The 15,775-nt window shown below is 46.0% G+C and overlaps 1 protein-coding gene across 6 annotated transcripts in view; it reads left to right on the top strand.

The window, feature by feature from the left end:
* Positions 1-763: 763 nt before the first annotated feature.
* CCDC85A (coiled-coil domain containing 85A) overlaps positions 764-15,775 on the top strand; it is a 196,731-nt gene continuing 181,719 nt past the window's right edge. For all 6 annotated transcript variants that reach the window (XM_054473842.2, XM_054473841.2, XM_054473840.2 and 3 more), the window contains exons 1-2: positions 764-1,855; positions 9,347-10,310. In XM_054473842.2, the coding sequence (XP_054329817.1) occupies positions 1,565-1,855; positions 9,347-10,310 (1,255 nt within the window). In that variant the 5' untranslated portion in view covers positions 764-1,564. The remainder of the gene's footprint in view (positions 1,856-9,346; positions 10,311-15,775) is intronic.

The following is a 15,775-nucleotide window of genomic DNA, read 5'->3' as shown; positions in this document are numbered from 1 at the left end:
GATTCCACCCAACTTTACAAGAGGATAGCCCAAAGATAGAAGCCAGGGACTCAGACTTCCTCCTTCCAGAAATAACCATCATAAAAAAGCCGACCCAGTAAACGCCTGGCAGCCTGCGGCATAGAAGAAAATGGAAATCTCCTTGGCTGGCATTTCAGCTTGCCTGAGGGGGCTTGCTTTGCTCCGAGGGGAGGTGACTGTGCTGACCTTAAAATCCAGGTTTCAGGAAGCAGGAGATGAAGGTATTTTATTTTCGCCTAAAGGCTTTGATATTTTTCAAATAAAAATTTAAAAGATCCAGTACCTTCTCCCGAAGCTTCTTCATAGAGTAGCGGATTTTTAGAAAAGACAAAGGCCTAAGGGTGGGGCGAGAGTAGGGGGTGGGGATGGGTAGTCCCATAAGAGCAGCGCCCTGAAGCCTCTTTTCCCCCTTTTCAGACCATTTGGATTTTCTTAAGCTCCCCCTTCCCCCAACCCCCGTTTTTGCCATTTGCCTCTCCTCCCATTCTCCAAAGTGCAAATAACTGGTTATCCCTCAGGTCCTGCTACCCCATCTTTCCTGATCCCCGATCCCTCCAAATACCAAGCACCTCGCATTTGGGTCAGCAGCTGTTTCCCCTGCCTGGTGACAAGGCCGCTGTGCAGAGGGCAGAGGAGGGAGCTTCTTCCGCCACACGGTGGCGCGCGCGAGCCTCCCAAAGCCCGGGCGGCCACAGCTCCTCACCTTCTCCCCGTTCCAGCCCCACCCGCGCCCGGGCGCAGAAAGAGCCGCGCCCCCAGCCCTCCGGGGCAGGACAGCGGGGAGCGCACCTCGAGGGCCCGGGCAGCGGTCGAGTGGCAGCTGCGTCCAGCCCATGCGGGAGCTGCTGCGGGTTACGGGTGGCCCCAGCTCCAGGCTCCTCCTCCAGCCGGTCCCCCACCCTCCACCCCTTCTCGACTCGGCTCTGCAAATCGAAGGCTTCCCGGAGCAGCCTAGGAGCGGCTGCGGGCGCAGCGAAGGCGGCAGGAGGAGCGCAGCAGCCTTCGGGCAGCCGCGGCGGCGTCGCTAGAGCAGCCGGGGAGGCGCCGCGGAGCCCGGCGCGCCCTCCAAGCTAGGAGAGGGGAGAAGCCGGGGGCTGCAGCTGGGCAAGGGGGAGGAAAGTGCGTGTGCGTGTACGCCTGTGTGCAACGCAGAGAGTGCGGGGGGCGACAGTCTCGGCTTAGGGCGGAGGAGAGGGCAGGGGAACGGGGGTGCAGCTCCCCCGCTCTCCCCGAGGTTTTCCCGCGGCAGCCCCGGGCTCCCCAGCGCCCTTCACCATGGACTTGCGCGGAGTTGGGACGGGCCTCGGCAGCAGCAAGCGGCTGGCTGCCGGGCCCTGGGGGAGCGCGGGCGCGCGTGCGGGGATGGCGAGGTAGGATGGCCACCCAGCGCGACCCCCGCCGCCCCAACCCAGCGGCCCCTGGGCGGTGCCGCTGACTCTCCGGAGCGCACAGGGGTGTGGGCGGAGGCGGCCTCGCCGCGCCCGCGCCTTCGGGAGTCGCCTCGCCTCTTCCACCCACTTGCACCTGCCACCGCGCGGATACCATGTCGAAGGCGGCCGGAGGCGCGGCGGCGGCTGCGGCGGCGGCGGCGGAAAGTTGTTCCCCAGCCCCGGCCGGCTCGTCCGCGGCCGCGGCCGCGCCCGTGGCCGCGCCCGTGGAGGACCTGTCCAAAGTGTCGGACGAGGAGCTGCTGCAGTGGAGCAAGGAGGAGCTGATCCGCAGCCTGCGGCGCGCCGAGGCGGAGAAGGTGAGCGCGATGCTGGACCACAGCAACCTCATCCGCGAGGTGAACCGCCGCCTGCAGCTGCACCTCGGCGAGATCCGCGGCCTCAAGGTGAGCGCTGGCCAGGTGGGGAGGCGCGGCGCGGCTGGGAGCGGGGTGCCCCGAGGAGGAGGCGGGGCCAGGCAAACTTTCCCTCCGTCCCTCAACAGGTGACCCTCCCCTTCTCCCGGTCGGCACCCCCTACCCCCAGTCCCCAGCCCCTGTGAAACTTTTCCAAACTTTGGAGGCGTCTGCTCCCCTCCTCTCCCCAACACGGGGCGCGCCACTGTCTGGCTGTTCGGGGTGTACTGCGGGGGGAGGCGCTGAGGACGCTGGAAAGCAGGGAGGGAGATGAAGGGCACGCGAACCTTTCATTTCTTAGGGAGGCTGGAAAATCAGTGCCTGGGGAGCCGGGTTTCAGTCAGTTAGGGGGAAAGGCCAGTGAGGGGGTGAATCCAGGGGATCTTCGCCTTGGAGGGTCGGGAATGCGGCTGCTCTGGGCCAGCAGCTCTTGGGCGGGCAGAGGGCGAGGAAAGGGCGCCACTGCCAGGGAGAGCGGCCGGCGGGGCGCCCGGGAGAAGCAGCGGGCGCCACCCTCAGAGCAGTCTTGTGTCACCGGTTACATAGGAGTTCAAGCTCTGCCTTCACTTCTTCTACCAATTCCTGTGCTTTCCCTCTCCCAGAGTTTGGAAGGCATCACCTGGAGTTGCCTTACTCCCCTTCCCACTTAACCCCAGCTTGACTGGGGGAAAGAGGAGGAGCAAAGAGACTCAGTATGGAAGGAGCAGGGTTTTGACAGAGTACCCCAAGTGTTGGTCAGTGATGGTTTCTTTCTGAGCCAGCCCCCCTGCCACTCTCTTCTAGGAAAAGAAGGGAAACGTCCCCCAAGCCCACTAACTTTCTTTTCTCCTTGGAGAGCGCCGGGTCTGCGAGGAGTGTGCCTGCCCAGCTGCAGTACACGGGTGGCCGGGAACCGCCCTGCTGGCGAGCACCGCAAACTTCCTCTCCTTCCAGCTAGCGCTGGTGCCTCCTGGTATTCCTTCCTCTCATTGTTCTGCTTTGTTTATAGGAAGCCAGACACAGACGAAATCAGTGCAGGGACTTCAGGGAGCAAATTCCCGAAGGCACAAGCTGTTCTTTTCCCCTTTCCACTCCTATCCCCACATATCAGGCAGTAGATGCGGTTCCTGAATTGCCTCAGTGCTCCAGCTCTGGGATTCTGGGGCAAGGAAGAGTGGGAAGGGTGGAATGCTCAAGGCTCATCTATGTGCTGGGCCCAGTTCAGGTGGAGATGGCCCTCTCCTGAGGCCGGAACTCATTGTCATATAGTCCCTAGAGTGGGTGCAGGTAGGAAGATTCCTCCAGTCAGAAAAATGCCAAGGCTTACTCTCTCCTTTGGTTGAATTCATTACTAACAGAGTGTTTATTAAGTGCCAGGCTCTTTGGGGAATAGAGGCAGGCTAGTGTAGTAGGAAGATGATCTCAGAGGTGGGTTTGAATTCTAGAAACCTCATTTGCCAGGAGGGTGAGCTTGGGTAATTACTTTCTCAGATCCTCATTTTATTCACCAATACAATGCAATGATAATAACTTTCTGAGGGTGTTATGGCAATAAGTTATGATTATGTAGGGGAAGGTTTAATACTTGACTATAAAATGGTAGTTACTGTCATCAAGAAAGGACTTACAAATCTATGGCTGTGTGTCTCCAAGATTTTGGTTTCTTAGGCAGAGCTGGACAAGGGGGCATTAGTTTGTCATCCTCTAATTTGAGGTTCTTCCATGGTCTGAACAATAGTGTGATTTAGAAGAGTTGGAAGAGTTATTATTAAATGTTTTAATAGTATGGAACATCAAAATAATAGCTCAGAAACACTTGAAACTTCCTTTAGGTTGTGTGGATTGACTGTGTGTGAGGTCTATGTGTGGGCAGGGGAGGGGGATGGTAGAGTGGGTTGGTAGGGTGCCTGGGCTTCATTCCAGTAGCTTCATGTAGAGAAGTAGCTATTAGGTCAGCTAAGGGCACTTACACCCAAGTAGGAAAGTCTCCTTGTGATCTAGATTCATGACTTGGCATTAAAAGACTTTCCAGTCTACTTCCTTATCAAGTTCAGAAATGATGGGGGCAGGTTGCTTTCTGATGCAGCTACTACTCTTCTCATGTCATCTTTGGGCCGCTGCAAGGAGCGGACTCCCAGGCTTCTGGCCCACCCTGAGTGTGCTGTGGTTTTACTCTTCGGAGAGGCCAGCCTTCTCCCTTCTCTTTTTTATTTTGGCTCAGAGCTTCCTTGGACACCATAGTAATCCATAAATGTGGTTGATTGAATAAATGATAGGTACATATATTTATTTTGGCTTAACTGGAAGAAAAGAAGTATTTTTTTTTGTTAAGGGCGGGGCGGGGGGAGCGTCTGAGGGCTTGGCATTCTCAGTTGAGAACTATAAATGTAGGGGAATTAAGACCATAATAATACATTTTCTTTTTTATTCCTCTTTCTATGAGCTGACTTTGAAATTGCATCTAAATATTCGTGAGGCTACTTGGTGTTATTGTAGCTGTGGACACAGGAGATGACAGCATCAGTTCTTTACTTTTCAGGGGCCTGTGGCCGGGTCCTAGCACTGATTGACTTGTTTGTGTTTCAATATTTGGGAGGCAGGGCAGTGTAGGGGCCCCGAGAAGTGGAAAGATAAAGAATTTGGATTCTGATAATTTGGGCAGCTTTGGCCAGCTGTTAAACTCTCTGTCTCTTGGTTTTCTCATCTGCTCGTGGGGATTTTAATTCCACATGAGGTTTTATGAGGATGAAATATACCATAGATGAAGAAACCTCAGTGAAGTTAGATAGTTTTCTCAAGGTCACACAGACATAAAGTGTTCAAAATCGGCCTGCTTTCCTTTTCTTTTGGCTAGTTGACACTCTTTGCTTAGAATGTGTGGTCCTGGAAGGGGTGGACAAGGGAGATTCTAGTTAGGGTTATGTTGTAAGGAACTGGATTCCTGAGAACCATGTCTTTGGACTGCTGAGCATATACCAACACTTCAGGCTGCTCTGACCCAGTATCCCAGTTGGGGGCTGATTCGGGATGAATCTCTGTAGATTTGTTTTCTGCATTGCATTAATTTCCCTCCTTGGTTCCTAACCCAACGACCCACCCGCCCACCACCCTGCTCTGCAATGAAGCAAAATAACAAATTAAAACAATTATTTAACTGTAGATACAGTACTTGATAGTCTTCAGGTATAAGATTGAAATTTTGGTTGGTGTGCTACGAAGTGGACTTAAACTTTTAAAAGTCCACTTAGACACTTGGATAATTTCTGGTGGCCGGTGGCAATGCTAAAAGGACACCTAGTGTTTTGCAAAAGAAAGCCCAAGTCTTAGTGAGGCAGATTTGAAGAAGCTGGATCACAAGGTTATTATCAAGCTGGCTGCTTAGCTGTTCATCAGAAGGCAAAGGAAATAGCTCAGAACTGAATAGTAAATAATATTCTCAAGAAAACTAATAATAGAAAGAGGAAACTGTGATATAGAAATGGGAGTGGGCCAATACTCACTCCTATCTACTCCATCTGGAGTGCTGAGAAGTGTATGTTTCACTCCTTTTGGAAAAGGCATTAGCTCCGTGAAGCCAAGGGTAGCACCAGTCCTGTTTACTTTCCAGCTCTAGAGAAATCAGAAGTAGCTGTAGGATAGTCAAAGGGAAGTATTTTCATATGAAAATTTGTTTAGATGAAAGAGAACATGACTTGAGCTTTCTATCAAATGCCAGGATTAAACTAAATGTTGAATAATTTTTGGAGCTTAGAAAGACTAATTTTGTTTATTATTGTTTTCTCCAAATATCCACAGCTTCTGATTTCCTCTAAAGCATCAGTATCAAGGGATAGTTTATTTTCTTACTACTGTAGACTCTGACATAGCTAGTGCTTGCTGAAACAATAAGAAATTCTTCTCAGTAGCTATAGCTGTAGCCTGTTTTGGCCAGAGGCCTGGGGCTTTATATGGATGATCAGTCCATAAACACATATTGAGTGTCCACTGTATGCAAGGCACCATGCCAGATATGTTGCATATTCAAAGAAAGACTTTTGGAATAGACCCTGCCCTCCAGAAGCTAAGATGTCCACATTAGAAAGGAGAAAAAATTGATGTCTAGTGATTGTTCTAGCTAGAGTGTGATACAGGCCTTAAACAGTGAGTGGGAAAGTTACTTCATTCATTCATTCACGGGTACTTTTCTGTGCCGCGGGAAACTTCTCAGAGGAATCTCTCTTCTTAGGTTCATATGGGGTAGAAGATAATATTTTCTAGTTGGAATGCACAGACGTAATCATAGCTCATAATTAGCTGACAGCTAAAGGTGGAAAGGCAGGGGACAGCCTTTCAGGCCTGGCTGAGGGGTTTATTCATTTTCCCTGGCAAAGGAAAGGTGATGGGGATTGATAAACAGGAGAGGCAAAACATGCAGGGGGTATTTTGGCGTTTTTTTTTTTTTTTTTTGAGACAAGGTCTCACTCTGTTGCCCAGGCTGTAGTGTATCGTGAACTTGGCTCACTGCAACCTCCTCCTCCCAGGTTCAAACGATTCTCCTGCCTCAGGTTCCTGGGTACCTGGGATTACAGGCACGTGTCACCATGCTTGGCTAATTTTTGTATTTTTAGTAGAGACAGTTTTCACCACATTGGCCAGACTGGTCTTGAACTCCTGACCTCAAGTGATCTGCCCACCTCGGCCTCCCAAAGTGTTGGGATTACAGATATGAGTCATTGAACTCAGGTGTTGTTGTTTTTTGTTTATTTTAAATTTCAACTTTTATTTTAGATTCGGAGAGTACAGTGTGTGATGCTGAGGTTTTGGGTATGATTAATCCCATCTTCCAGGTACTGAGCATAGTATCCGATAGTTTTTTAACCCTTACCTCCCTTCCTACCCCCCTAAGAGCCCCCAGTTTCTGTTGTTGCCATCTTTATGTCTTGAAAAGCAGGGAGTATTTTTGAAGGTCTGATTGAGGAGTGCTTACATTGGAGTGGGTGAGGTGAAGGAGTGGATGGTGCAAACAAAGGCAGGGAGGCTGCCTGGGAGGCTGTTGGCAAAGGTCAGGACTGAAAACAGAAAGTGGCAATGAGAAGCAAAAAGGAGAGGCGGGAATTAGAAGCAAAGAAACAGAATTGTTGGTGATGCCAAGAGTTAGAACTGGAGTTAAAAACTAAGCTGCATAAGCTTCTTCCTAATACCCACAAATTCACTCCCATGACTGTAGGAAGTGGAGGATGTGGTTGACAGGTGTTTTATAATTTGTTTTTTAGTCTATGTTAGGGGCAGTGTTGAAATCAGCCTGAGTCTAAGTGAATTCAGCCGCCTTTCTGAGTACCTCTAGTTCTGGATCGGTTGGCAAGACCAAAGATTTTCAGGCTTTTTGAAGCAGTGAAATCTTAGGTAGCAGCCCTGTAGCTGCCCCTGTTTCATCCTTACCAAACTACAGTGCCTCAAGGAACTGCTGGCTCCTTGACTGTATGCATAAATGGAGAATAGGTGGGAACTCCACTAGTCATCTTCAAAATTCCTTGGCTTCAGGTATTTACACAGGGAGTGCTGTGTTCTCTGTACACAAAAGTAAATAGGTGAGGTCTCTGTTCTTGTGACTCTAGAGAAGATATAGTCTAGAATGAATGGTCATACTCACACATTTCTTCTTACAAATTGTAGTAAGTCTGAGGGATGATGGTAGACCATAGATTGGGGGTGGACCTTCTATAGAATGGTGTCTATGGGGAAGTGACTTATAAAATGAGACCTGATGGTTGTCTAGAAGGCTGGGGAGAGCATTCCAAGTGAAAGAGGGAAAGGCCTTGCCCTTTGAGGACCTGAAACACAGCCTCAGTGTGTGATGAGGAGGGGTGTTCCCACCTTCTCCACTGCTACCACACGTCCAAGCCACCATCATCTCCCTCTACCTGGACCAGCCCAGGAGCCTCCTTGTTAATCTTGCAGCTTCCACTTTATCCTGACCCTCCCTTCTTTTCTCCCCTACCCCGTCAGTCTGTTTTCCACACAACTATGGAGATTCTTTACAAAAGGAATCATGTAATGTCACTCCTCTATCCTCAGCTCCCTAACAACCCAAAGCCTTTCCCGTCGCTGACCATGCCCTGTATATTCTAGGCTCTGATGCCTCTCAGACCCCCTTTCCCATGTCCGTTGACTTGCTCTCTGTTCTTTAGGCATGCTCACCTCCCTGTACTTGAGCTCTTGCTCTCATGCTGGTCTTAGGGCTTTTTACTTGCCCTCTCCCTGCCTGGGATCATCTTCACTCAAATGTTGGCTCCTTCATTCTACCCAGGTGTCTGCTCAAATGTTTCCCTTCTCTGTAGCGGTATCTTCTCTTGAAAAAGAGTATTCTTTAACCTGCTTCAATTTTCCTTGCAGAACTTTTCACTGCATGATGTTATGTTCTAGACGTGTTTTTTTTTGCCAGTCTTTCCGACCACAATAAAAGCTGTACCATGTCAAGGTCTTTGCTGCATCCACTGATATATCCCTACCACCTGGACTGGTACCTGGTACAGTAATAGATGCTTACTGAATATTTGTGAACAAACAAGTGAATCATCACTCATGCAGGAGAAGTAGGTGGAATCAATGTATCTGGGGCCTTGTGTGACTTAAAGGATTTTGCATTGTATCCTAAGGGCCATGAGATTAAAGGATTTCAAACATGGGAATGACAAGATGAGCTAAATTTTGGAGGTAGAGCTCCAAAGCCTTGTTTGGTTTTGAAATGGAAGGTTGAAGGAGAAGGAGATGCCAGGGATGACCCCAGGTTCATATAAAGAACAGTGGAACAGAAAGAGGAGGCATTTGCTGGGAGGTGCAGTTTGGGGAGAGAGGTCTCTTAATTTAAGGCTCAGGTTGCTTGAGATAAGTGAGAGATGCCTGGGAGATGTTCAGGTGGGTGTGGCAAGTAGGGGTTGGATGTGCAGGGATGAAATGCCACTAGAGGGCAATTGTGCCTTTCCCTACCAGGGGAATTGGGGCTGCATATTCCATGTCAGGGCTGAAGATCTAAGCAGTGCTTGCTGTTTACTCTGTTGAAAGGTCTGTTGTCTCAGGGCTCTTAAGCATTTCACAGGTCACAAGCAGTTATTTTTCTTTCTTGAGGGTGAGGCAGGGGAGCCTTGTTTTTATCTAGTGACTGATTTCTTGATAATGAACTGGTTGCTCCCTAACTACTGACTAGATGACCTTGGACAAGTGAAGCGTTGTGAGGTCCGGTTTCCTCTTCTGTATAAGAGCCATAATAATTATTATCCCCTAAATGTTTGGGTAAAAATTAGATGACATAATGCAAGTAAAGTATTGTGCAGGGATAGAACTGATACTTAAGTTAGTTTAATTTTTATGGACAGCTACAAATCTTCAGCTTCCTCCTGTTCCCTCACCTCCTCCCCTAACCTCACAGGTAATTCACCAGTTACAGGCTCTCCCTTTCCAGGAAGTCTGAGCCTGCTGACACCTCAGATGTGTACCTCCCTTGAATGGTTGTGTCTCTCTTTTCAGGATATCAACCAGAAACTCCAGGAGGACAACCAGGAACTGAGGGACCTCTGCTGTTTCCTGGATGATGACCGGCAGAAAGGCAAGAGGGTGTCTCGGGAGTGGCAGAGACTGGGTCGCTACACTGCCGGGGTGATGCACAAGGAAGTGGCCTTATACCTGCAGAAGCTGAAAGACCTGGAGGTGAAGCAGGAGGAAGTGGTGAAGGAGAACATGGAGCTCAAGGAGCTCTGTGTGCTACTAGATGAGGAGAAGGGTGCAGGCTGCGCAGGCAGCCGCTGCTCCATCGACAGCCAGGCCAGCCTGTGCCAACTCACAGCCTCCACTGCACCCTACGTGCGGGATGTGGGTGACGGCAGCAGCACCTCCAGCACTGGCAGCACTGACAGCCCGGACCACCACAAGCACCACGCGAGCAGTGGCAGCCCGGAGCACCTGCAGAAGCCCCGGAGCGAGGGCAGCCCGGAACATTCCAAGCACAGGAGCGCCAGCCCCGAGCATCCACAGAAACCCAGAGCCTGTGGGACCCCAGATCGCCCCAAAGCACTCAAAGGACCTAGCCCGGAGCACCACAAACCCATGTGCAAGGGCAGCCCCGAACAGCAAAGGCACCCGCATCCAGGGAGCAGCCCCGAAACACTGCCCAAGCACGTGCTGAGTGGGAGCCCAGAACACTTCCAGAAGCACCGGTCAGGGAGCAGCCCTGAACACTCCAGGCACAGTGGAGGGAGCCCGGAGCATCTTCAGAAACACGCTCTCGGGGGGAGCCTAGAGCATCTCCCCAGAGCCAGGGGCACCAGCCCGGAGCACCTCAAACAACATTATGGAGGGAGCCCTGATCACAAACACGGAGGAGGCGGTGGAGGAGGTGGAGGCAGCGGCGGAGTCAGCAGGGAGGGCACCCTCAGACGGCAGGCGCAGGAAGACGGGTCACCCCATCACCGGAATGTCTACAGTGGCATGAACGGTGGGTCAGTATGTGCTGGGGTACTGCTTGGGCTGGGGAACTCAGTAGAGAGTTATGAATGATGATGGACTTTCCAGCCACGTAAGAAAGTGCAGGCGCTAGCTAGGGAGTGGGTTTGGGGAAGGAGCAAATGTTGGACCCAAAATCATGATGTGGGGTTCTTCTCCTCCATCTGTTTTTGTTCTAAACAGTTATCAGTCAGTGTGAAGAAGTTTGGGGATGAGGGTTTATGGGAGGGAGAGGAACAGTAATTCCTTAGGACCCTGAGTTGTCAAAGGGAAATCTTTGGGTACTGGTGATAAAAAATGGAACCATTCTAAGAGTCTTTCATCTTAAACCTGAGCATTTTCTTAGCAGTGTGTGCTGTTTCCTACTAGAGCTTGTTTGTGGAATGGTTGCCAAAAGGATTTTGAATCCAGTTAATAGGTTAGGTACAAGAAGAAATGAATATATCTATGAAAAACCAATAACATTAAAAAAGAAGTATGATGTTCTTAAACAGGCTTGATGCTGGTTTGCCCAAATGTCTATAAATATGCCTGACTTTACCTTAAGGATTTTTTCCATTGTGTTGGAGGCCTGAATCTGTGACATTTCTTTGCATCTAAAACGCATCAGCTGATTCCCTTTCTACTCGCTGAAAATCCACCAACACTGTCATCAAACTCCCTTATACATATTCCAACTAATATGCTCTCTTACACTGCAAGAGACATCTTTCCTGGTTGTTTGAAAGTACCTTTTTAAAATGTACAGATGTGTTTGGACACTCTTTTGGTTTCTAAAGCATAATGTCCACTACATTTGCTGAGGCAGTGCTAAACCTGAGCTTTTAAACCTTTTCAAAGAGGTTTAATTTTCTGCGTCTTGGATCTGAAACCACTTTGCACTTAAGAGAGAAAAAATCATTTCTTAAAGAATAAAAAACAAAAAAACTCCACAATCCTTTTATGTTACCTGTGGTTGAATTGGAGCTAAAACGATTGATTTTATATACTGTGGGGTTTTGTTTTCATTGAAAATATCTGAGGGTTTTTGCTTTATTTGGAAGGTGCTCTGGAGTCTGCAGCCAGCTCCAAGCAGTAGTGGAGGAGGCTGCCAGTTTTAGCAGTGACAAGAAGGGGTAAATTTCAATATTGTATTTGGGGATTTACCTGTTGGATTCCATTTTATCCTAATCCTTTTCTCATAGTGATGAAAATTGCCTCCTGAAACTTGACTTCAAATGCATGCAATGTTCTTTTAAGCACAAGTGGAAATAAAAAGGTTGGGAAAGATGGGAGGCTACTGCTTTCTCTGTTGTTGGGAGTTGGAGGCCCAGAGAAGCCAGTTTGCCTATTGTGTTGAGGTGTCCTGGCTGGTGCCTTTCCAAGATTGAACCTTCACTCACTCTTTCCAAGAGCTATGGAGATGCTGCCCCCACCCCCACCCCATTGCTGTAGGCAGTCTTGGCTGCCCAATTCTGTACAAGAGATGCAAGTCATTTAAAAAGAAAGTTTGGTTGTGTTACTATCATGAGATTGGTCATTGGACATGAAGCTTGTCTTTGGAGGGGGGATAGTGGAGTAATGGGAAGGTAAAGTTAATGATTTTTCCATTTCTTGATTACTTTTTAATGAGCTTGAGAAGTAAATATGTGCACCATTAAAAGGAAACTTTGTCTCTGAAACTAAAAGAAAATATTAGGGACAAGTGGATCACTTAAAAACAATTTCTCTTTACAAAAGGGCTTCTTTATATAAAGAACTCTAGTTTAATCACCATATGATTTGACTTCTAAGAAAAGTTTTTAGATGCAGCTTTTAAACAATGCCTTGCATTGTAGGTAAGGTGTATCTCCTAGTAAAGATGACATTACATCATAGCTTATTGCCTGGATACAGATAAACTTAGTGGGGCAGGTAAATGTTTCTTAAAATTTAACACTATAATTTAGTTAAAACTGATGTAATAGAATGATAGTGAAGTTCAAATCTTATGTCTACTTCAAGTTTTCTCATTCTTAAGTGACCAATCTTATGCTGACAGTTGATAGCCTCAGAGTATATTTGCAGTGCATTTGCACTGTATTTTAATTTCAGTAATTAATTGGAAAATGAAGTGGCACAATGAGATGTTTATGGATCATCAGCCTATAAACATGGGCATTGGTAACTTGTATTTATCCTGCTGTTACAAATTAATTTTTGATATGGATGGTAAAACATGCTTTTTCATATTTTTAAATCCTTACACAATTTGTTTGAATCATTTGTGTGTAAATAGATAGGAAGCAGTATCAAGGTTAATTCAGAATTGCAGATTTGCTGACTCATTTCCAGAGTCATTCTGCTTGGGGTTTGTGTGAAATATGAGTGTTTTGGATGAGCACTTGCATGTTTTTACGTGAACAAAAAGCATGTGAAAACAAATGGGAAGTGTGTGTGCATTATGGCAGACTGAAACAGAAATGAAATATACATTGGCAGGATATTGTCCTACCTGTAAAGATATGCATTCCCTCCCAAAACACACACGTATGCACACTGAGAGGACATCAGTGAAAAAGATGACTGTTTTCGTTGACTGTGCCTTGAGCATTTATAAATCTTCTTGTGCTTATAATTACAAACTCAGTGGATGAAATAATTGAACTCATTCAAGAGTTTCTTTTGGGAATGCAAAGATAAGTTTTAGCTATTTTTTCTCTCTTAAAAACATCTTAAGTCTGTATAATAATTTCTTAATTAGTAGGTGTTTAGAAAACAACAAAAGCAAAAGCAAAAGATTTAAACAAATCTCCAAACTAAACAAAATTCTCAAAAATGCATTTAATTCTTTAGAAGTTACTGTTCAATGATTTCTTTCTAGTTTGTGTAGAGTTCCATTTTCAAATAGGAAGTAGATTCAACACTTACCACATCTAGGCATTCAGGCATTTGTCCATTCATTCAAATTGCTTGCTTATTTCATATTTGTAGATTAAGTAATTAAATAACCATTGCCATTTATAAATGTTCATAAACTGACAGCCTGAACTATTGAGAATGGGAGTTTCACTTACTTGATTCCATTGACATCCAAGGTTGAGTGGAATTTTCTTAGGTGAAAGTGTTTCCTTCCACAACAAAATGAAAGAGTTTTGCTTCCAGATACTAGCTGGCAGGCATTTGCTTTTAAACAGGTAACTATTTGGCTCAGGTCATGGATGTCTTGGATGATTTAGGCTCTTCTAACAATAGCTGTGTTTGTTATTGGCCTTCAAGACAAAGAAGATTCTGATGATCACAGATCCTTACAAGTAGTTCACCCACTGGATATAATGAATGCAGAAGAAAAAATAGTAAAAATAGTTTGATATTAATTCTATAAGCACATATTGCTGGTGACCGGCAAATGAGAAGGAATAAATAGACGAAGAAATGGTACTCTTCATAATCTTCTTTCTTCTTCTCCATCTTCTAAAAAAAAAAAAGGAATTGTTTAATTATCCTGGTGGGTCTGATTCCCTTTGCCTTGTTAGAGCAAGTTGCAGTGAGCAGTAACATTGTGCTCTCCTTAAACATCACTCCAGCCAATGAGAGCAAGCATGAGGAAATCATTCACCTGCATTAAACAAGGTCCATTTAGAATTACATTGGTCTTGCTGAATGGTGTGTCAGGGTTGTAAGTCTTCCTCCTGAAAGCTTCCTATTGATTCTTTTCTTGTTTTGTGAGGGTATCTCTCGAGATGGAAAGAGCAGGCTGTTTCTCCCAATGAACTCTTCCAGTTCAGGGTTTCTTTACAGCTACACTATTATTATTTTGGACCAGATAATTCTTTGTTGTGAGATGCTGCCTTATGCATTTCAGGAGGTTCAGCAGCATCCCTGGGCTTTACCTCTGAGCATCCCCCTAGTTGTGATAATAAAAAATGTCTCTAGACACTGCCAGACGTTCCAGGGTTGTGAGGGGTGGTAGGCAAAATTGCCCCTGGTTCAAAACCATTGCTTTAGAGCAGTGGTTTTCAATCTAGCTGCAGATTAAAATCACTATGATAGCTTTGAAAAAATACCGGTGGCTGAGCCCTACACTGCACTGTCAGATGCAGATTGAATTGGTCTGGCATTGGACTTGGGCACTTTGCAAAAAGAGCTCTCAGGTGATTCTAATGAGCGGACCAGTTGGAAACCATTGCCCTCATGAGTGATTTTGCTTAAGATGGGTTGGTGTGAGTGAAGGTTTCAAACACTCAGGCTTCCTGGGAAGAAGAAAACTTCTCCTTTTCCTTTGCTTAAGTCCAGGACTGAGAAGGACTGATCCTAGCTGTTACCGTAAAACTTCACTCCATTCTAGACTAAAGTTGTCTAATAACATACTATTTTGGGATATGGGTTGAAAATTTGTGTTTTTGATGGGTGGAATTGTTAGGCTAATTTGAGGGAAACTCTGGCGTATGAGTAGGCTCATGACTGCTTTACTTTTTAAAGCCTTTACATCCAGATAGAAAAAGAAGCACATGAGTTTCTAACCTATTTACGGCGGCGGTGACGCCTGCACTGCCTGCAATGCTAATGGGTATTTCCCGCAAGAGAATATTGCATTTCAAATCTCCCACTTTGTAGGTTCCACCCTGAGTTTTAAGACTGCTCCTTATTCTCTGTTGAGGTTATTAATGAGTAAACAAAAAATGTTGATAACACAAAGTGGCCTTGTCTATGAGGGGTCAGATAACCTGTGTGTGGAAGACCCCAGCAGTGTTTCTCTGAAGTGGGATTGTCTGTGAATTAAGTAGTGTGCACTATAGCATGAATAATTACTCTCATAAATCTTTTATTTTGCTTAAAAAAGTCAGCACGTCACTTGTGAATGAATTTGGACAATAGAACTTGAATGTCTCCTGGGAGAAAAATTTTAACAGTTACAATTATGGAATACGAGAACTAATTTTAATTCAGGCCCTCTGTGTGTATTTTCTATTGTGTGAACTGACAGATGGTTAAGGAAATAAATAATGGTTTTTGTTCTTCAAACTTCAATACTGTAATTTGGTAACCTTATGCACACTTTGATAAGACATCAACTTAAGTTTTTGATAAAATTGATTTATTGTACCATACTTGTATATGCAAAGCATATTACATTATCATAAGGATACATTTTGACTTAATGACATAAAAAGCTTAATATTGAAAATGTAGTTTGTTTAAGAAAATTGCAATATATATCAGAGGAAAACTATTAGAAAACCTAGATGGCTTAGAAAGGTATTTTCTAGTACAATGTAAGGTTTTCAACTCCACTGACAATGATAGCACAATGCTATAAACGTTATTTAAATCTGGAGGGTCATTTTCATCTTTTTCCTACAGAGATTGCCTATCAACTTTGTATATATATGTGTATATACATGTTTATATACATTTCAGTAACTTTAATATTGCATCTGCACAATGCCAAACATTCAGTTGATTTCTATTTGGTCAAACTAATGTTCCAATGCGTCT

Source organism: Pongo pygmaeus, chromosome 12 (genome assembly GCF_028885625.2).
Source record: "Pongo pygmaeus isolate AG05252 chromosome 12, NHGRI_mPonPyg2-v2.0_pri, whole genome shotgun sequence".
In the NCBI taxonomy this organism is placed as follows: domain Eukaryota; kingdom Metazoa; phylum Chordata; class Mammalia; order Primates; family Hominidae; genus Pongo; species Pongo pygmaeus.
This window is presented reverse-complemented; position numbering and strand designations above follow the sequence as displayed.